Source organism: Malus sylvestris, chromosome 4, assembly GCF_916048215.2.
Source record: "Malus sylvestris chromosome 4, drMalSylv7.2, whole genome shotgun sequence".
Taxonomy (NCBI): domain Eukaryota; kingdom Viridiplantae; phylum Streptophyta; class Magnoliopsida; order Rosales; family Rosaceae; genus Malus; species Malus sylvestris.
In genome coordinates, this window is record NC_062263.1 from 10,215,432 (window position 1) to 10,237,357 (window position 21,926).

Below are 21,926 nucleotides of genomic sequence, written 5' to 3' on the forward strand. Positions count from 1 at the left end.
TGAGCAATTCAATCAATTTATTTCTAGGTATGTCTAGTGAGGAAGTTAGTTGTCCGGCTGATAGTGCTACCAAGCACACCATATTGCGTGAGCTACACTATTTTACTAACTTTGTACCTAAGAACACACATCTGACAACTCTCTCAGACTCATCTAACCTGATTGAAAGATACGAAAATGCCCGTATAATGTTGTCTAATGGTATTGTCTTAACCATTAAAGATGCCTTTTATTCTCCACGTTCCGTAAGAACGTTGCTGAGTTTTAGAGATATTCGAGATAATCAATATCATATTGAAACCACTGAAGATAATGGATATGAATTTCTTTGTATCACTTCTTACGAGTATGGTCAGAATCGTATTCATGAGAAGTTAGAATGTCTTATGAGTAGGTTGTACATAACAACCATTTCCGACATAGAAGCCCACCATATGGCCGGCCCTGTGCCTGAGTTCTAGAGCATTTTGCTACTTTAGCATGACCGTATGGGACATCCCGAACGTGATATGATGCGCCGTATCCTCAAATCATCACATGGGCATCATTTACCTCCTTACATTGGATTCCTGCCATGCAAAGCGTGTTCTTTGGGGAAGTTGAATACTCAACCTTCAATTACAAAGATTATTCACAACCCTCCTAAGTTTTTTCAAAGGATTCAAGGGGATATTTGTGGACTTATCCAACTAGCCATTTCGCTACTTTATGGTGCTGGTTGATGCATCGACACGATGGTCACACGTTTCTATTGTCCACACGCAATGCTGCATTTGTGAAACTCCTAGCACAAATTATTAAGCTAAGGCTTTACCACCCTGATTATCCGATCAAGTCGATTCGACTGGATAATGCTGGAGAATTTACGTCACAGACTTTTGACGATTATTGCAGGTCAGTTGGGATTGATATGGAACATCTTGTACCCCATGTTCACACCCAAAATGGCTTGTCATAAGCTTTCATAAAGTGCTTTCAATTGATAGCTCGGACTTTTGGTTATGTGAACCAAACTGCCGGTATCTGCCTGAGGCTATGCAATATTGCACACAACTATGTTGGTTCGCACGAGGCCCACCGCTACCCAACTCCATTCACTGTTACAATTGGTTACTGGATACGAGCCTGGCGTCTCACATTTACGAGTGTTTGGGTGCGCAGTCTATGTGCCAATAGCTTCGTGACTACGTACCAAAATGGGTCCTCAAAGAAAAATAGGAATCTATGTCGGTTATGATACGCCATCAATATTTTTCTATTTAGAGCCCTTGACAAGAGATCTCTTTCCCGCACGTTTTGCGGTTGTTACTTTGATAAGGTAGTATTCCTGTCGTTAAGGGGAGATAAGCATGCTAACGTTTCTAGAGAACTTTGCAAATTATCGTGGTATGTTCCCACTATGACTCATTTAGATCCCCGCATTGTCCAATTTGAAACTAAAGTGCGATGAATTATAGATCTTCAGAGCATTGCTCAAAGAATGTATGATGCTTTTACTGATCTAGCTAAGGTGACAAAATCACATATACCCGATGCAAACGCACCTGTAAGGTACCACGCGTACATTGTAATTCCACTTGGGAAGGCTGAACTATCCCCGAAGGTGGGGAGGCCGCACCATCCACACAACCCGGTACATTGGCGGCTAACTAATCATCTGCTCCGACCCTGAAGTGTGGCAGACCCCTTGGTTTAAAAGATTCACAACTCCAAAAGAGGAAAACGACACCAACTAGTGACCCTAGTTTGAATCTGACCATCGCTCACTCATCTATTCCAACGCATGAGGTTATTTTAGATTACGGTGATGTCTTAGACAAGACAACCCGCCTTTCCAAGAATCGCGAGATTTCGATCCACTATGCAGTACGACACCAACTAGTGACCCTAGTTTGAATCTGACCATCGCTCACTCATCTATTCCAACGCATGAGGTTATTTTAGATTACGGTGATGTCTTAGACAAGACAACCCGCCTTTCCAAGAATCGCGAGATTTCGATCCACTATGCAGTAGTGGATGAGGTTTGGAATCGGAATGAGATGAATGTCAATGATGCATATGCGTACATAGTAGCTACTGACATCATGCTTAGTGATGACATTGAACCACGTTCTGTTAATGAATACTGACGTATAATGGATTGGTTAAATTGGAAAGAAGCAATTTAGGTTGAACTCGATTCGTTTGCGAAACGTAAGGTGTTTAGACCTATAGCTCATACTCCACCACATGTGAAGCATGTGGGCTACAAGTGGGTTTTCGTGAGGAAGTGTAATGAGAAGAATGAAATAGTGTGATACAAAGGCTTCTCTCAGCGCATTGGGATTGATTACGAGGAGACGTATTCCCTCGTAATGGACGTTATAATGTTATGATACCTAATTAGTTTGGTAGTTTCCGAAAAACTGAATATGCATCTTATGGACGTGGTAACCGTGTATCTTTGTGGGGATCTAGATATGAAAATCTACATAAAAGTTCTAGAAAGACTTCCATTGACTGGTTCAAATAGTTCTAGACCACTGAACGCTCTTTTTATTAGATTGAGGAGATCACTATATGGATTGAAACAATTTGGGCAGATATGGTATAACCGTCTGAGTGAATATTTGACAAGTTAGGGTTATGTGAACAGTGAATTATGCTCATGCGTGTTCATAAAGAAGTCACATTCTGGATTTACAATCGTTGCAGTTTATGTCGATGACATGAACCTCATCAGAACTCCCGCAGAGCTTGAGGAAATTACCGTTCACTTGAAATCGGAATTTGAGATGAAAGATCTTGGGAAAGCTCGATATTGTCTCGACTTGGAGATCGAGCATTGCTCGAATGGAATCTTAGTACATCAATTGAACTACACCTAAAAGGTGTTGCGATGTTTTAATGAGGATAAAGCAAAGCCTTCAAGTACTCTTATGGTCGTTTGGACTCTAGATGCTAAACAAGATCCCTTCTATCCCAAGGAGGATGAGGAAGAGATTTTAGAGCCCGAAGTTCCATACCTAAGTGCAATTAGGGCTTTATTGTACTTGGCTTAATGCATGAGACTCGACATCTCATTCGCTGTTAATCTTTTGGCTAGATACAACAATGCTCCCACACGTAGACACTGGATGGTGTTAAATACAATTTTCGCTACCTCAAGGGTACAACGGATTTAGGCTTGTTCTACACCCACGAATCCTCGAGAGGAGTCGCCGTCCTCTCTATTCTCGGGTTGATTCTTGCTTTGTTGGTTACGCAAATGTTGGATATTTGTCTGACCTAGATGGGGCACGTTCTTAAACGGGCTATGTCTTTACCGTTGGAGACACCGCTATATCTTGAAGGTCTACCAAGCAAACGCTAGTTACGACTTCTTCGAACCATGCTGAAATTTTTGTCTTGTATGAAGCATCGCGTAAGTGATTTTGGTTAAGAGCAGTCATGGAACATATTCGAAGCACTAGTGGTTTTACTTATGTCGTTGACCTTCCTACAACGATCTTTGAAGACAATGCAGCATGTATCGAGCAGTTAAAGAAGGGATACATCAAGGGAAACAACACCAAGCACATAACGCCGAAGTTCTTTTCTTTTCACCAACAACAATAGTATCAGAACATTGAAGTCAAGCAAATTCGTTCCCAGCATAACCTGGCCCATCTCTTTACTAAGTCATTGCCCAAGTCTACTTTTCAGAAACTTGTCCAAGGAATCTGTATACTTAATTATCTGAATTGAATTGCTTATAGTTCTCTTATTTGGAAGTTATGTCTAACTCAGGGGGAGTATCTAGAAGCATACTCACTTGATCTTAATGTACTCTTTTTCCTACGATTATGAGCATTTTTCCCACTGGGTTTTTGCTACCTAATAAGGTTTTGATAAGGCACCATCTTGGGATGATCATACCCCATTGAGTTCATTACTTCATACCCCGTTGAGTTCATTACTTTCTACCTATTTGACATTTGTTTTAGACATTATGTACTTCTTACTTTTCTCCTTAGTTTATGGGTTTTCACCTACCTTGGGTTTTACCATAACGAGGTTTTGTGAGTTTTACTACCAATGCATATTTTCTTTAAATTTGAGACTCGTATTTGCCCGTTGTGTCGTTGACTTCATCAACTGTTCTACCTTATATGCTGAAGATCTGATGCTATGATTTGTTGAGTATTTACACACTCAAGGGGGGTGTTGCAGTCATATTTAAAATAGGAATGTGATTGTGTAAATACTAGTGTATCTAGGGATATCTTTCAATATTCCCTTTAGTAGTTAATATCCTATTAGAGTTGTAATCCTAAAAGGGTAAGGATTTAACATATCCTACTACTATAAATAAATGTTTAATGGGATGATATCATACAATATACACCTCATAATTAAATCTCTCTCTACTCTCTCTTATTGCCGCTGACTTTCCCTTTCTATTCCCTTAGAATTGTTCAGTCAAATATGCTTACAACATATGAGATTTGTAATAACAAGGAGTTTTTTTTTTTTTTTTTTTTTTTTATTTTTTTATGTGAACAATTGATATGATTTAAACTAAGACCATCTCCAACCTTTGAGATAAAACAAAAAAAATTTCGATGAGAAGTTTAGGTTTTAACCTAGAAATAGTTTTTTTGCTCCAACCCTTATGGGTTAAAATTTTAGCCCCTGATCATTAAAGAATGAATTTAGGCTAATTTTTTTTTCTTAAAGTAACTTGTTTAAAAGAAAAAAAAAATTGTGTAGACTATTCTAATTTAATTTTATAAACATTTTAACCTAAAAATATTTAGATTCCGACAAATATTGAAAAATCCCTAACCGACACCATGAAGCTCGTGAACCACTATGAAAGAATATGAAACACATAAAAGATTTTTTTTAATTACTTTAGCCGTTGGATTTAAATATGGACCATTAGATATATTTTTTTTACTGTTGGATTTCATCAAACTAGATCTTAACCATTGGATTCAATGAATTTATAAATATAAAACTAAAAAAAATATACATATATGGTGGACCAGCCTCACTAATACAGGGGGAATCTTGGGCTAAATTTGGCCTAGAAATGAGTTTTGAGTTTTAACTCATATTTGCCCCAAGAGTTGGGGCAAGTTGGGGTAAGCTTAGAACCTAAAATTTGAGTTTTACTCCAAGGGTTGGAGTAGGTATAAGAGGAAGGGGTGGGCTTAACCTCACAATGGACTAGCAATAATGTGGTTTAAATTCGCTTTTGGCGAAAATCGAACCTAAGACCTCTCACTTACAAGTGAAGAGGAATACCACTACATCGTAGTACTAAGTGACAACAAGGAGCTTTTTTTAGTTTACATAGTCTATATGCGTACACATAGTTTGTGAAATATTTTGTTTTTGTTTTTAAAATTGAAGGAGAGGAAGAGCGTGAGAGATAACGTGCGCGTGGGGAGAGAGGATTAATATTTTTTTTAGGAAAAAATAATTAGAGATGTTAAAACCGCATAGTTTGTGAAAGATTTTATTTTTGTTTTTAAAATTGGAGAGAGAAAGAGAGTGAGAGAGAATGTGGTAGTGGGGAGAGAGGATTAATTTTAAAAAAAAATTAGAGATGTGAAAATCACCTATAAGTGATGCTTAAAAAAAAAAAAAAAAAAAGCAAAATTTTGCTTTGTGAAATTATGTTACTGCCCTTAACTTTTTAGTTGTGATAGAAGATTAAATAGTCTTTTTAACATTTTTGGATTGACAAAGAGGGTTCTATTAATTTGTAGTTTAGATACCACCCCTAACAAGATTTTTAGATAAAATGTAATATTTTAGTTTAGGTATTGTTGTGGGACTTTTAGGTTGAGGTGGACTTGAGCTTTGAGAACGTCCTCTTGTCTCCTTTGGTTCGGTTTCGTACTAAATCCTGGAATGTCTCAAAAGAGTTAGCTCGTCTTAGGAAATATCCCAGTCTGATTAATGACTTGAAGATTAGCATGATAGAACAAATAATAACTTGATCAAGAGAACGTAGTGTGGAAGCTAGAAGTTCATTAGTTTTGCATGAAAGAGAGAGAGCTTGGGTGATTGTGTGGTGTTTTCTATTAGATAATTTGGGTTTCCTTGGGTGGTAGCAAGGCTTACGATGGCTAGGATACTCAGAAAAAGGACATGGAAAATACGAAGATTGCAAGGTGATGTTTCTAGGTTTATCTGGTTCTCTGTGTGAAACTGGGGAAAATTGGGGGATCCTTCTTTAAGGTTCTCAACCTATATTTGTTGTTGAATGATTCATTCCAAGGGAATCTCTATTTTGGACTTGTTTCTCCCTCCCCTTTCTCCCTAATTCTTTGGCTACCCTTTATTTTGATGGGTTTTCACCTAAACTTAGGGCTGGAATCTGGTTTAGTCCTAATTAAACTAGTTAGTTTGCTAGGGAAAGAGGTAAACTAAGCTAATTCTCTCTCAATACTTGCCTACATGCAATGGCGAAGCCATGTGAGGGCGAGGAGTGGCGGCCCTCACTCCCATCGCCGGAAAACAAAGGCAGAAGCGAGACTTGAACCCTTCTAGTTCGGCTGGAAACTGGGAACCACGGTGATTCTGAAATCTGATCCCTGCATCCAGGGTTTGTTTTAATTTTTAAATCCAAGCCAAAACAATGTTGTTTTGGACCTGGTAAAAAAATTTATTTTTTATGGTAAACGGCGTCGTTTTGTGACTGATATAATAAAAATAAAAAAATTAAACGAGGGACCACGGGTCCCCATCCCCATCCCAATCCCAGCCCGTTTCAATTATATCCCCACCTTTTTCCCAGGTAACAAATCCCATTTGCCACCTTTACCCCCTTTTCCCACACATCAAAAACCCCTAGGCTTCAATTTTCAAAATTGTCCCAAATCCCATGATTGAACACAAGAAAGCACAGCAGCCACCCCGTTCCATTGGCCACCAAGCTCCAAACGCAACTCGCTACGCTACACCAGCCGCTCCAATTGAAGTAAAATTTTAATTTATATTTATTTCAAATCCTAATAGATTATGTGGTTATCGATTATAGATTATTCATATGAATACTATGATTATTGAAATTTTTTTTTGAAGTACATAAAAGAGGATTCATACATTATATATATATATATATATATATATATATATATATATATATATATATATATATATATAGGGAAGTGTTATTGGCACTCAATACTCTAAAAATCTCATTCTACACTCCTCACAAATGTATTTTTCTTTCCTAATATAGAAAGTTTGGAGTGTAGAATGAGATATATATATATATATATATATATATATATATATATATATTTTATTAGCACTTCAAAAATCTCATTCTACACTCCTCATAAATGTATTTTTCTTTTCTAATATAGAAAGTTTGGAGTGTAGAATGAGATTTTTGAAGTGCTAGTAATAATTCCTTATATATATATATAGGAACTTGAATCACACATGGTCTAGCAAGAAAAAAAAACAGCTGAACATGGTGAAGACTTTTACATCATATTTATATTAACATAATAAACCCCAATTCAACCAACTAAAACCTTAATTCAAATGCAGCTCTGCAAATGCCAAAAAATTGATTGCAGTAACTACAGTAACCACTATAAACCCTAATCAACTTACTCGATTACTTAAAGATCCTGATGACCAGTTGTTGTTTAGAATAAAAATTGAATTCTTGATTATTCATATGATTGTTAGTAATGATTAATTAAATTTGTGGTTTGATTAGATATTACTCATATTACTCTATAGTCTACTCTAGGATTAAGAGTATAAGATATTTGCTTTTATTGATAATGAGCCTATTATGCGACGTTTTCATGACATGAAACCTTGCCGACAACAACTGTAATTTATTTGTATTGATTAATTATGAAAGATATTACTATATAAAAAGATTTGGTTGTTGCCATTTTTCTTTAACCTTGCATTCATTTAAGTTTGCCCCTCTCCCTGTGAATTCTTGGCTTCGCCACTACCTACGTGGACTTCGAAGCTTATGGGCTAGGACATTTTTGGCCCCCAAGTAGCCCAAAGTCTTCCGTAACATTGATTCCACATAGGTCTAATGAATTTCCGTAACCATCCACACCACAATTCACTTGACAAGCCCCGAGCATGTGATTTGGGCTTATTTTAGCATGGCAAATAGGCATGGCGTGATTTGTGAATATTCGGTGTAATTACCCTAGCATGGCATGTTTGTAAATATATTTCTTCCTCGATCCTACTCTCTGCATGTATTTGGACCCTAGGTTTGCATGATAGTTGGACTTTGAGACTTGTTTGGACTTGCTTATAACATTTTTGGGCCTCAACATGTATTAATGAAAAAGTTAATCAAAACAAGTTACAAATACTATTATAACACAGTTTACAAGCTTTCCACTCAATTCCACCATTTTTTTTACCAGTTGACTTTTCCTAGCGATTCACCGATCAATTTTTGTAGTGACTGGTCAATCAATGTTTTTTAGTTAAAGGTCACTGTCCAATAGTGACTTAGAAAAAAATACATGTAAAGTGATGAATTTTCTCATTATTTCTTTAATTTTATTGTGAATACATGTGAAAAACACAATAAATACAATTGAAGATGAAAAAGTTGAACCTATTTCTATTTTTGTACGTCACTGTTGAACAATTTTTGAACATATGACAACTTCTGGTACTGGCGTAGGTGACATGCGAGTCATGTGTAAGGGGGGAAAATGTAAATGGTCATGTGTTTATAAATATCTTGACTCATAAATTGTTGCTTAGAATGGGTTAAACCTGATACTTTTGCTTAAAATTGGTATTCTTTCTTAAAATCTATGTCCAACTTGATATCTAAACCTATTATGCACATTATTAGCACACATGTGATTGTGTAAATCTTAAGTAGAGATAAAGTAGGAATCATTCAGGATCTAGAATATGGGACCATGATTTTCTAAGACCGGAGTAAGGTTGATCCGAATACAGTTACCTCAGAAGTCCGGTCATGGACCTGCCAACTCTGAGCGAAGCTGTATCAGAAGAAGTAACGGTGCCACGGCATGTGCCACAAGTAATCACAACTCCTAAGAGGATGTAATGTCTACTAACTAAATATCCTCTAGGATTCTCCAGGTTTAGAACGAAGATTCTATCGTAAAAAGGTAGGGTTTATCTACGATAACGCAATCTATACACTTCAATTATTTTGCTCATTGCATGAGTCTAAGATCATTCACTAACTTGATCGTCAGAGGGCCTTTAGCTGGCACACCTCCGGTTCTAGGCTTGCTCACGGTTGTTTAGTGTTTTGCAGGTTACTCGAGTTTGTGCTCAACCACCGTTCATGGAGATGCGTGAATTTGTTTCAACAATTGGTACTTTTATTGAGAGCTAATTTATATTCCACCGACCAAATCTCTCTACCGTGAGCAACAACCCTAAGCAAACGGTTCTAGTTCTTCGTCGTGTTGCCGCTGCAAATAAGAACGATCAACGACGAATATGTTGGACAACGCAACCAGGAGATAAGACCTTAATCTTCCCTGCTTATATTTTAATTGTTGTCTGATTGCATGATTAAAGTTATTTTTTAAATCAGATGGATTGTTCCACTAAACAAACCGATTAACTTTTCACATAGCCACATCTTATATGCTTTACGAGACTGACAGGACCATGGTGGTCAATGGAAAATTGTCTTCTCCTGGTCATTGTTTTGGCTATAGGAAAAACATGATTTCATAACCAACGTTGTTTAAACAACAGAATTGTTGCAGATTGAACAAGAGGCAGAAGGGGCATATCAGTCCAGAACCCACTCTAACAGCCATTAAAACGCTGCCATACCAGAGAAGAAAGCTTATGTAAGAGCTCCCTGACATCGTTCCAACGTCCTTATCACTGCCATAGCCAAACCCTTGACCAAGCAGCCTTGGCGAGCCTGTGAAGCTAGAACGAAGGAATCAGCAGCCTGCTACACACTCATGACCAAACCGCTCTGTATTTGGATGAACACAGTCCAAATATTAGCAAGAATTCAGACCCATGCTGCCACAAGAGAATTTAATATTCATGATCAGGCTAAATCGTTGCCTAGCAACGAAAGAAAAAGTAAATTAGCTCTTCCCTCTTTTGCTTTTGCCGCAACCCCCTTCTCAATATGGTATGCGATTTTATTTTTTTTTTATTTTTTATGGTGTCTTCCTCCATACAAACGAGGAACATGAATTTCCTTATAAATCCCACGGCAAGGGCAAGAAAAAGCCTAATTAAACCCCCACTACAATCATAATCTTAATGGACTTTAGTTCTTTTTTTTTAACAAACGATATTATCTGCACTAATAGATGTGGGAGTGGGTTAAGCCTTATAATGAGCTAGCAATAATGTGGTTCAAATCCACCTTTAAGTTCTTATTAAAGAAAGAAAAAATAAATAAAAATAAAAAACAAATAATTATGTCTCTCATAAAATTCATTGAATAACATTCCCATGTCTATTTGATCTCCAAATCCTTTGTAGTTTCATATTTTCATTGTAATGTGTTTGTACCATACTTAGGGCCTCCGTATTTAGACCTCGTATAAATACTCGAGGGACTCAAATGTAATTATGTAATAAATGAAGGGTCAAATATTTCGTAAGTGAGGATCCCTTATTCTATAAAAGGACTCCTCACTCTCTTCATTAGGGGAGGCCAATTCTTAGGCCTGAAGCCCCCTCACCCTCTTAGAGCTCTCATCCTCATAGAGAAGCTCTCTCCCTCACAATCATCTCAGAGAAATACAATATCAGTGTGGATGTAGCCCAAACATTGGGGTGAACCACGATACATCTTGTGTTCTTTACTTTCTTGCAGATTCACTGTTGGATTTACGTTGTCCCAAGACCTCTCCGATTTTGTGCATCAACATTTGGCGCCGTCTGTGGGAATCGACATAAAAAACTATGTCGGTTCTTTTTCATTTTTTTCATCAAATCTTACCACTGTCAATCTGCAAAATCAAAAAAAAAAACTCAGAAACCCAGTAACCCTTCTTTCTTTCTCCCCCTCAATCGTAGTCAGTACTTATCGTTTCCAAGTCAAAGGACAAAACGAAACAGAACCCAACTCATTCAATTTCTAAGCTTCTGAAATCAGAAGCAGCAAAAAATGAAGGAAAGCTGCAGATCCATGCCTTGCCCAGGACCCTGACAGCAAGGTTGCCTGTGAGACTTGCACCAAGCTTATGGACGCTAAACTCCGGCCCCTTGTCGCTGATCTTATCTCCCTCCCAACTCCACCATCCACAAGTACACTGGAGGGAGAGGAGGGAATGATGCATAGACGCCCAGATCAATGGTCGAGATCCGCCAAGCCCACTACCATCCATGGCTGCGCTCAGTCCGGTGACCTTATTAAAGTTCAGAAACTGCTTCGGGAAAACCTATCTTTTCTCAACGGGAAAAATCATCAAGGGCGCTGCTCAGAATCAGAAGCAATGGGGTGGTTTGGGGAGACCCTGGACCCCATCAAGTCCATTCAAATCAGAAAAGCTCTTTCCCAAGCTGTCTCTCTCAGATCTGACGATACATGAGTCTCTAGTGCTTGATTTATCATCATCTGATTCATCATGGTTCTCTGGAAGAACAATTTCATCAATTTCATTCTCGTTTGTCTCATTCTTCGGCAAACACCGCCTGGCCGGACCGTCGTCCTCAATCCCGAAACCGACGTAGAGACCGTGTCGATGACTTAGTGAAAAGCGTACAAGAAACGCCTCAGATCTGCAGAACGGTCCCACATCAACCCTCATCTGGCTAGCTCGAAGGTGGATCTGCAGAAACCAGTAGTCCCCGAGGACGTGATATGACGGCCCACGAACTATTGTCACGTTTTCCACAAAGGAAAGCGGTAGATCAGGACATCATCAACACCATGTTATCATGAGCTGCAGTAGCCGAGGTGGGGATTATGTATATTTAGAGAAAACTGGGGGGAAGATGAGAGGGATTGAGGAAGAAGGTGGTTCTTGGATACGATGGTGGTCCGAGTGGCAAGATCCAAAAGGCTATTTTTCAAGCCGGAAGACACGAGCTCCGTGGTACAAAAGGCGAAAGACACCGGCGGATGAGAGATTATGAATCGGAGATTGAAGGAAAAGTACGGTACCAGTCATCTTGGCCAACGCCTCCGATACCAGTCACTTCGGCTACTTCTAGAGGTTCAGTGTCAAGGAGTTCGTCGTCTTCGTCGGTCGCACTGCCGCTCAACGCACCTCGCCCGGCCAACGCCAGTCTGTCAAGCACGAACAGTATAAAGTACATGCTTACAACAGGAATGGCCTCTGTGCGCTGGGCTTTATGGATGATCACTATCCCATTCGAAATGCATTTTCTCAGCTCAACCAAGTGCTAGATGAATATCAAAATTTTTTTGATGATTCTTGGAGGAATGCAAAATAGGATGGCACACAACCATGGCCTTATTTAAGTAAGGCTCTGACGAAATTCCAGGACCAGCTGTGGCAGCTCAAGTGGTTCAATGTCGACGAGGACTGCCTTGTCTTTGATGGGTTGTACTGGTTTTGCCAAACCTACGCAGGCGGGTCGGTCGGCGGCGCTGTGAAGCTCAACCATGGGATTTGCGATATTTCGATTAATTGGGTTGGCGGTTTGCACCACGCTGAAAAGTGTGAGGCTTCTGGGTTTTGCTATGTGAATGACATTGTTCTTGCAATTCTGGAGTTTCTTAAGCAGCACGAGCGCGTTTTGTATGTAGATATTGATATTCACCATGGAGATGGTGTTGAGGAGGCGTTTTACACGACAGACAGGGCTATGACCATTTCATTTCATAAGTTTGGGGATTATTTCCTTGGCACAGGGGACATTAGCGGCCTTGTTGATGCTCAAATCCCATCTCCTGTGACATGGCTCACGTTAGCGGCAATCCCATCTCCTACGACTTGGCTCACGTTAGTGGCCTTGTTGATGCTTAGATCCCATCTCCTACGAATACCACGAGCACTAGTAGAAAATATGAAGAAGATAAGCTTTCTCAATAACAATCCTATTATTATTCCTCTTGTCTGCCATCTGCCAACTAACCATTACAACTAACAAGCAGAAGATGAAAAGCAACAAAGAAGATGCCCACACTTTCATCATGCATGTTCCAATTTTCTGAGAAAGCAAAAGCAAAGCAGAAAAGAAAAGAGAAAAGAAGAAACAAAAACAAAAGCAAAAGCAAAGCAGAAAGCAAAAGAAGATAAAAAGAAGCAGACATAATTACGGTGGTGATGGCATGCAAAAAAGGGAATTATGGGTGTTACCCATTGAGCAGAGGGTCAGATTTATTTTTGAATGATGTAATTTATTTTTCTTGTCTTTCAGAAACATTTGTATAAACTCCATCAGAGGGTAATAAAAAATAAAAAATAAAAAATAAACGGCAAGCCAAAATAATGAGTTGGAATGTTATGTGGAGGGCCAAGGCCCATATGCCCAAAAGAGCTAGGCCCTATGACTTCAAATTTATTCGGTGATCTGCCGCTATTATCACCAACCAGGTGATCAAAAGTACGCTCAGTACTACAAAATTATTCGGCAGCCTGCCACTATTATCACCAACCAGGTGATCAAAAGTACACCCAGTACTCCAAAATTATTCGGCAACCTGCCGCTATTATCACCAACCAGGTGATCAAAAGTATGCATTGTCGCTATTATCACCAACCAGGTGATCAATGTTTATATCTTCCTTTCTCCTAAATACTGAGTTTTATGAGATCACACCGTCTTATGTTTATTGTATAATCTTATGCCGTTAGAAGAATTATCATCTTTTTCCTTTCAGATTTCAACATATTTGGAAATACTTCAAATTTTTTGTAGTGCAGTTTGTAGTTAACATGATTACGTAAGTTCTGTTTCTTTAGTAAATTTTTATGCAGGAAAGAGTACGCCCAGTACTCATACATAAACATTCATGAGCATCACTTATGTCAAACATACATAAACATTCATGACCATCACTCTGTCAACATTCATGAGCATCACTCATGCCAACATCCATGAGCATCACTCATGTCAATCAACATAAACATTCATGAGCATCACTCATGTCAATCAGCTTCGAAAGCTTTATTTATAGAGCTCTAGCTTCAAAAGCTTCATTTACAAAAGTTTCAGCTTTAAAACTTTACTTGCAAAGCTTCACCTACAAAGCTTCAGTGCAGGGTATACAAATACCGCCTCCGAACAACCTCCACTTCGGCCCATACATGGATTCAATTTGAAGTCTTCAGCCAACAGACTCTATTGACAAAAGACTTGGGGACTACATTATGTACCATATATTGGGCCTCATGAAAAATACTTTGGGGACTTAGCCCATTATTTATGTACTGAGGAGTGAGCCCTTATTCTATAAAAGGGACTCCCTCACTTTCATTAAAAAACACTCATTATTCATGTACTGAGGAGCAAGCCCTTATTTTATAAAAGGGACTCCTTCACCTTCATTAGAGAGCATCACCGTCAGCTGAGCAACTGCCTTGCCGTGAGCACCAACTTTGGCCCATCATTTATGTATTGAGGAGCGAGCCCTTATTCCATAAAAGGGACTCTCTCACCTTCAACGCCACAAGCCGAGCTAACCAAGGCAACATAAGCCACAAGCAGAGCAGCCTCGCAACATGTGCCACTTCTAGTTGAGCATCATTTCAGATTAAGCACCGCCTCATATCGAGTATCAGTCCTAAACAACATCTAGTTACTTCAGCCCATACATGGACTTAATTTCAAGTCTCCAGCCAAAAGACTCTCTTGACTGAAGATTTGGGGACTACTGTTTGTACTATACTTAGGGCCTCCGTATTTAGACCTCGTATAAATACTCGGGAGACTCAAATGTAATTATGTAATAAATGAAGGGGCAAATATGTAATAAGTGAGGAGCCCTTATTCTATAAAATGACTCCTCACTCTCTTCATTAGGGGAGGCCAATTCTTAAGCCTGAAGCCCCCTCACCCTCTCAAAGCTCTCATCCTCATAGAAAAACTCTCTCTCCCTCACAATCCTCTCAGAGAAATACAATATCAGTGTGGACGTAGCCCAAACATTAGGGTGAACCACAATACATCTTGTGTTCTTTACTTTCTTGCAGATTCACAGTCGGATTTACATTGTCCCAAGACCCCTCCGGTTTTGTGCATTAACATAATGCATATGCATTGACGCAATTAGTTAGCCTCTTCCTCCTTTGAGATTATTGTAGACACCCAAAATCGTCATCTTCTTCTGCATTTTCAAGTAGTTTCACTATCAAATACCTAAAGATCAAAACAATATAGAATATACTAAATCCAAAGGAAGTATATGATAAAAATATATGAAAATAAGACCACGTCATGATCACATTCAATTAAGTCCTAATTAGGTATGTTTTTTTGGGGAACTTAGCTGTCTGCTTCCATATGCTAACTTTATACCTAATAACCCCCCTAACAACCTTTTCAAGCTTATCCAACCTGATTGTGGATCATGGCACTGCCATATCAAGTTGTTCAATAGTACTAATTTTACCATAAGGGAAGACTTATACTCACTTTGTTCCAGAGGATCGCTTTTGAGCTTTAAGGATATTCGAGAGAACTATTACCATATTGAAATCACTATAGAAAATGGAGTAGAATTCATTTTGCATAACTTCCTATGAATATAGCCAGAAGTGTATTCTAGAGAAGATGAAATGCTTCCTAAATGAATTGTACATCACAATCATTTGCATCGTAAAGGTCAACTATTTTTGTTGTGACACGAACGTTTAAGACATCCAGGTTGCTTATTGATGCATCGTATATGACATCCCTTTACCAACAAGAACCTTGTACCCGGAAGCGTACCTTGCTAAGAAATGTTCACCGATCTTTATTGCGCAAGCTAATTACTAGCCCAACTACTAAGATCATTTCTAGGTACGCTAATTACTCACCTATGTACTATAACGATCCTTACAGATCCTCCATCTTTCTCAAAGGAATATTTATAAACTAATCCAACCAAAATGCGGGTAATTTTTGTTGACGTATCAACACATTGATCACATGTTCATCGACACCAACGATGCTTTGTTAGACCCTTGGCACCAATTATTAGGTTGCGGGCTCACCACCCCAATTATTTATAAAGTCCAGAAGACTAGATAATGCCGAAAATTTTACATTGACAAATTCAATGATTACTACATTTCCCTTAGGTACATAAGTTGAACATTTTGATTCCCTATGTTCACACTTAAACATTCTCGCATATGGCATTCATTAAATGCCTTTAAATGCTTGTATGAACCTTGGTAGTGAGGGCACCAAACTTCGGTTTTTCTGTGTATAGATATGTATTATTGCATACATTTATGAGGCCCATTGCCACCCAATTCTATTTTGGCATTACAATTGATAATTGGGTACAAACTTAAAGTTTTGTACTTATATGTTTGTTTATACTTTATATGCCAATTGCACTGCTCCAATGTACCAATATGGGTCCTCACAAAAGAATATGAATCATTGTCGATTATGATTCTCCTAAGCCCTTGTAAGTGATCTCTTTACTGCTTTATTAGCAGATTGTCAATTCAAAAAGACAGTCTTCCTGCTGTTAGGGGGAGATAAGAATATCAACGTTCCTGAGGAACAATGAGATTTATAGTGGACGCCGCCACTATGTCTCATCTGGGTCCCGTAATCTAGATTATCATAGTGTTACCCGATGCTTTCTCTAATCTAACAAAAATGACAAGATCATATACTACAAACATGCTCACAAGGATAGATGTTTCTAATAGACGTCATTGCCTCAAAAGGAAGGGGACGTTGCAAATGCGTATGGACATCCCCCAAATGTTGGTTGCCACACCTAGTGGCCGATTCCAGTACATTGGCGAGTAGACAATAAATCTGTCTTCTTTCTTAAGCGCGACAAATCACTCGGCTCGAAGGATTCACCACCTTAGAAGTTGAGAATCATGACACAAATGAATCCCATCCTTGATCGATGTCTCAATCATTTTCATCTCATGAGATTAATTCGAATTACTACTGAGACCTGATGTTCTTGGTCTAATATACTAGTTTGGATGAGATATGGAATTGGAATGAGATTATTAACGATGATATTTCACTTATATAGTAGATGCAAACATATATGAAAAACGACAATATAAACAACATTCCTTTGGTTAGTGACAACGTAGAACAGATTGGTTAACTGGAAAAAAACAAATCCATGTCGAATGGGATGAATGAAATAGTTCGATATAACGCCGCCTTGTGATACAAGGCTTCTCTCATACGCCCTGGATTGATTATGGCTTATATACGTAGTTGTAGCGTATATCTCTAGGATGATGATACGAAATCTACATAGAAGTTTACGAAGTATTTACATGTATTGATACAAATAGTTTTAGACCACAGAGCACCATCTCAATTTGGATAAAGCATTCACTTTACGGATGTGGAACATCCAGACAGGTGTGTTATACCAATCTATGTGAATATTTGATATGTTAGGGATATTTGGCCTTGAAGTTGAACTTTGAGATGAAAGATCTCCGAAAAACTTGACACTATCTTGACATGAAGTTTCAAGCATATTTTTTACGATATACTAGTCCATTAGTCTAACCACACCCAGAAAATGTTGCTTTTGAGTAAATCCATGATCGTCTGTACACTAGAAGCAAATGAGACCTTCAAGGAGGTTATAGAGATAATAGTTCTATATATGAGTGCAATTGGTGTTTATTGTTTTAGTTCAAAGCACTAAATCAGACATCTCAAGTGCTGATAGTCTTTTAGCGTAAAACAGCACTTCGCCTACACGCCACCACCAAATTGGTGTTAAAGACGTTTTTTCATTACTACATAATTTGGCTTAATCTATCCCTATGCATCTTAGAATGAATCACACCCACTTGGTCCTCGGTAACATGTCTACCTTGTGGGATACGCTGACACAGACTATATGTCTGATATGCACAAGGCACGTTTCCAAAGGGGTTATGTATTTATCGTTAGGAACATTACAATATCTTAGAGGTCAAACAAATAGATCTTAGTTACAACGTCTTCGAGCTCATCATTATACATCGAGCCATATGTGTACATGGAAGCATATTTTAAGCATCTGCAATTTTAATCCATCGTTCAGTCTCAAAAATAATCCATGGAGACTATGCCGCATGTATCGACCAGACCATCACATGATACATGCAAGAAGTCAACGCCAAATATATTGCATCTACATCAGCATGAGTATCTAAAGATTGAAGTCAAGATAATCATATCCCAACACAATCTTACCAAAGTCACTACCAAAGTCTACCTTCAAAAACTTGTTTGAGGAATTGGAATGCATTACTATTTTTTTTTGCAATGCTTGTAGTTCTCATTTGGAAGTTTTTTCAAACTCAGGGGAAGTATCCAGAAGTATCTCACTTGGCCTTAATGTACTATTTTTCCCTACGATTAGGAGCATTTTTCTCGCTGGGTTTATGTTACCTAACTAGGTATGAACAAGACATCCTTCCTAGGCTAGTCATACCCTTGTGAGTGTTTTGCATGCATCTTGAAGACGTTTAGTTTTGACTTATGCAACTTATCACTTTTCTCCTTAGACTATAGGTTTTTATCCCACCTTAGGTTTTACCATAGCGAGATTTAGTTTGACTACCTATGCATTATTCCTTTTGTTTTGAGACTCCCATTCACACGTTATGCCTATGGACGACTTCATCAACTATTTCCATATTTGCCTGAAGATCGGATGCATCTACTGCTTGAGTATTTACACACTAAAGAGAGAGTGTTGTGAATACTATTAGCACATGTGAGATTGTGCAAATCCTAAGGAGTGATAAATTAGGAATCCTTCGGGATCTAAAAGATTTTTCCTATTATACTTGTATTACTTGAAAAACAATTGTTCTCTTATTCTTATTACTATAAATAAAGACACAAGACATGAGAAATAACATACATAATTACTCGAGCCCTTCTCCATCTCTTCTCTATGCCCCCACCTTCCCTTTCTTTCGAAATATTGGCCACAACAAATCCTATTTAATCTTAAAAAGAATACAATTAGGTGCCGTTTAACATGTGAGACCGTCAAAATCACTTTGTAGCAGGACGTTAATTTCTCTTTCTACTACCTGAATTGAGAAGAACGTTAATTTCATAACGTGACAAAAGTTCTTTGGTCTATTCAACCATGAATACAGAGAGGTCAAATAAACTGTAAATTTCATGATAACTCTGACAAAAGTTATGGTTGTCATAGAGGAATTTAGGGTAAATTTGGCGAGTTTTGGGGTTTTTTTTTTTTTTTTTTTTTTTTGGTAACATGCTAGAGCGAATGTTTGTGTTTTCAAATTCTCAAATTTAAAATTTTGTTGTATTTTTTAAATTTGAGAATTTAAAAAATTGGTTGGAAAGACCAAAAGAGCCTTTGTCATGCTGGCAAAATTAATACCCCCTTTCAACCTAGTTGACAGTATCGGGTAATGCGGAACACGAATAATGAGTACGTGAAATTTTGTGTAAAATAGTGTGGACATAACTGAATATAAACCTAATCAAGATTAGGCATCTATTTACCACCAAAATATGGAGAGATTTTCCAATGTGATCGGTACACGGGGTAGTACACCATGTGTCACTATAAAAATGGTGAGATATGTGTGCTAAAAGTTAATAACTTAAAAAATAAAATTTCTCACCACTCCTATTAAAACAAGTAGTGTACCATTTGTATTCCCGTCACACCTAAAAATTTCTCCAAAATATGAGCCTAAGGAAGACAACCAAGCCATCGAGCTACCCACATTGGTGCACTTCAACCCAAAAGAAGCCAAAGTACAACAACAGCTCTTGGAAAAAGTAATATATTGCACGGGAAGTGATTTTCGCACTGGCCTATCTCACACTCTTTTAACAAAAGAGAAAACTTGTTATTACAAACAAGCATATTTTTTTGATGAAATATTTACAGCAAGAAATCCATGAGCTTTATCCATGAAAATTGATAACTGATTGCCCTCTTTGCTTCCTCAGAGCAATTACACAGACCGACGGGGGGCTTTGACTTTGAGCAGCACAAAAAGAAATTCCTAGACCCCAACTTTATCAACTTCTCATCTCCTTTCAAACCTGCACCGTCGTTAAAAGTAAAGAAGTTGATAGGCAACAAGTTAATAAAAACAAAAGGCAGAGACTTGCATGCAAAATCACAAATATATATTGTTTATATTGCTTAGTGCTTACTCTCCAAGCTGAATTGCGAGTAGTGAAGCTCAAAACGGTGCGGATCAGTCTCCTTTACCAACGGCCTTCTCTTCTCCCTCACGTAAATCTCTACAGCTGCCTTGATCAAATCCCGGACTGTGTTTTCCGGCGACATCACCACCTGCACAGGCCCTAAGCTCCTCTCGATCGTCACGTTCAGAAGCAACTTCGTCATCCTTCGGTAGGTCTCCGGCGCTGGCCAAAGCTTCACTGGGACAGAGATGAGGCCTCCTCGATGCCGGACGAGTTTGCCGCTGTGCCTCTCGGGCGGAAACGTATGAAGCGCCGTCTTGGAGATCATAGTTTATGAATAATGAAGAATGCAGTTAAGGTGCTATTGAAATGCTTGTGTGAGGGTGGCGGAGTGAATATCAGAGTGTTTGGCCAGATGTGGAGAGCTTCAGAGAAGCAGAGAGACTTACATCCAAGGTTTATGACATGGAAAGGTTAAAATAGGGTAAGCAAGAAGCTTCCTAGAAGCAACGTACCTACAATACATCCCTAGAGTTTGAGATTATTACAACGTTTAAAAAGTAGGAAACAAGTAAAGGAAACTTTAGATTCGGTCCTTAGTCATTAAAACTCTTTGACTAAAATTTTAATAGTATTCAAATTTTAATCAAAGTTCTTTGACTTTTTACACCTCATTATATTACTATTAATATATATATATATATTTTAAATATATTTAACATTAATTGTTTGATATTTTATGAGAGGGCGGATCCATGGCACAATAAAAAAAAACACAAAATTTTGGCACTTGTTTTTTTCTTTGGCCGCCGGGGGGGGGGGGGGGGAGGGGCGTGGGATCTTTACACTTATAATGGTTGAGATGTAATCTAATTAGTTAAATTTTATAATTTAAATAATTATCCATTAAAAAGAAAATCCTTATTTAAGATTTTGTTTTCTCTCTCACTCACTCTTTAATCTCCTATTTTCTATTAATTGTCCTTCCTTCTACCTCCGCTCTATTTGTTTCATTAATTCTCCACATTATATAGGTTCTAGATTTTCCACCATTTTTCCTCCCGTTGAGACCAAATGAAACTTAATACTTTAGTTTGTATGAATGAATGATCTGTGGTTATTGTTTTTTTCGTGTTTTTCCTTTCCTGCCAGCTTTTTCAATAGAGAATCAGTGGGGGAGATGAGTATAGTAAAGCCAAAAATTATTTGCAATGCCCAGAAAATGTAATAACTTTCTTATTATTTACCAGGGGACTGCGAAAAAAATATAGTAGTATTTTTCAAGAGGATTGCGAAGTTCTCATCTTGCCAATTTAAAATCTAAATGGTTGAGTTTGTATTATGTTGATCAATGAATGATATGCATATATAATTTGATTGATTAATTCTGAACGGAATGGAACAAATCAATGATTTTAAGAAAATCCTAATGAGAAAAAAACTCTGATTGTAGTGTAAATAGAAATTGAAATAGATGTTATGAGCGATTAGCATTAGGGTTTTACAGGATGTGGGAAAAAAAATCTGATTGTAGAGTACATAGAAATTGAAATAAAATTCTGATTGTACTTATGTGACCGTTAAGATAAGGGGAAAAAGGGAAGGAGAAACAAATAAGGACAAGCACATCTCTAAGCGAAAATAATAAGATAACA

General features: G+C 38.0%; 2 protein-coding genes across 2 annotated transcripts; one reads left to right on the top strand and one right to left on the bottom strand.

The window, feature by feature from the left end:
- Window positions 1-12,286: 12,286 nt before the first annotated feature.
- LOC126618110 (histone deacetylase 19-like) lies at window positions 12,287-13,372 on the top strand. Its single transcript, XM_050286206.1, has 3 exons — window positions 12,287-12,295; window positions 12,463-12,923; window positions 13,342-13,372. Exons 1-3 carry the CDS (start codon window positions 12,287-12,289, stop codon window positions 13,370-13,372), a joined length of 501 nt encoding a protein of 166 aa, XP_050142163.1.
- Window positions 13,373-19,712: 6,340 nt separating this feature from the next.
- On the bottom strand, window positions 19,713-20,723 carry LOC126620123 (uncharacterized protein At4g22758-like). The gene is made up of 2 exons (XM_050288604.1): window positions 20,278-20,723; window positions 19,713-20,163 (listed from the first exon to the last, which is right to left on the bottom strand). Exons 1-2 carry the CDS (start codon window positions 20,597-20,599, stop codon window positions 20,000-20,002), a joined length of 486 nt encoding a protein of 161 aa, XP_050144561.1. The 5' UTR covers window positions 20,600-20,723; the 3' UTR covers window positions 19,713-19,999.
- Window positions 20,724-21,926: the final 1,203 nt, after the last annotated feature.

What these genes read in the sequence shown, in the direction of transcription:
- LOC126618110 (XM_050286206.1), top strand. An exon ending in TCTCCTACGACTTGGCTCAC is followed by an intron (nt 12,924 to 13,341) that starts GTTAGTGGCCTT and finishes CTTGTCTTTCAG; the next exon opens with AAACATTTGTATAAACTCCA.
- LOC126620123 (XM_050288604.1), bottom strand. Translation starts at nt 20,599, where the DNA reads ATGATCTCCAAGACGGCGCTTCATACGTTTCCGCCCGAGAGGCACAGC. An exon ending in CTCGCAATTCAGCTTGGAGA is followed by an intron (nt 20,164 to 20,277) that starts GTAAGCACTAAG and finishes ACGACGGTGCAG; the next exon opens with GTTTGAAAGGAGATGAGAAG.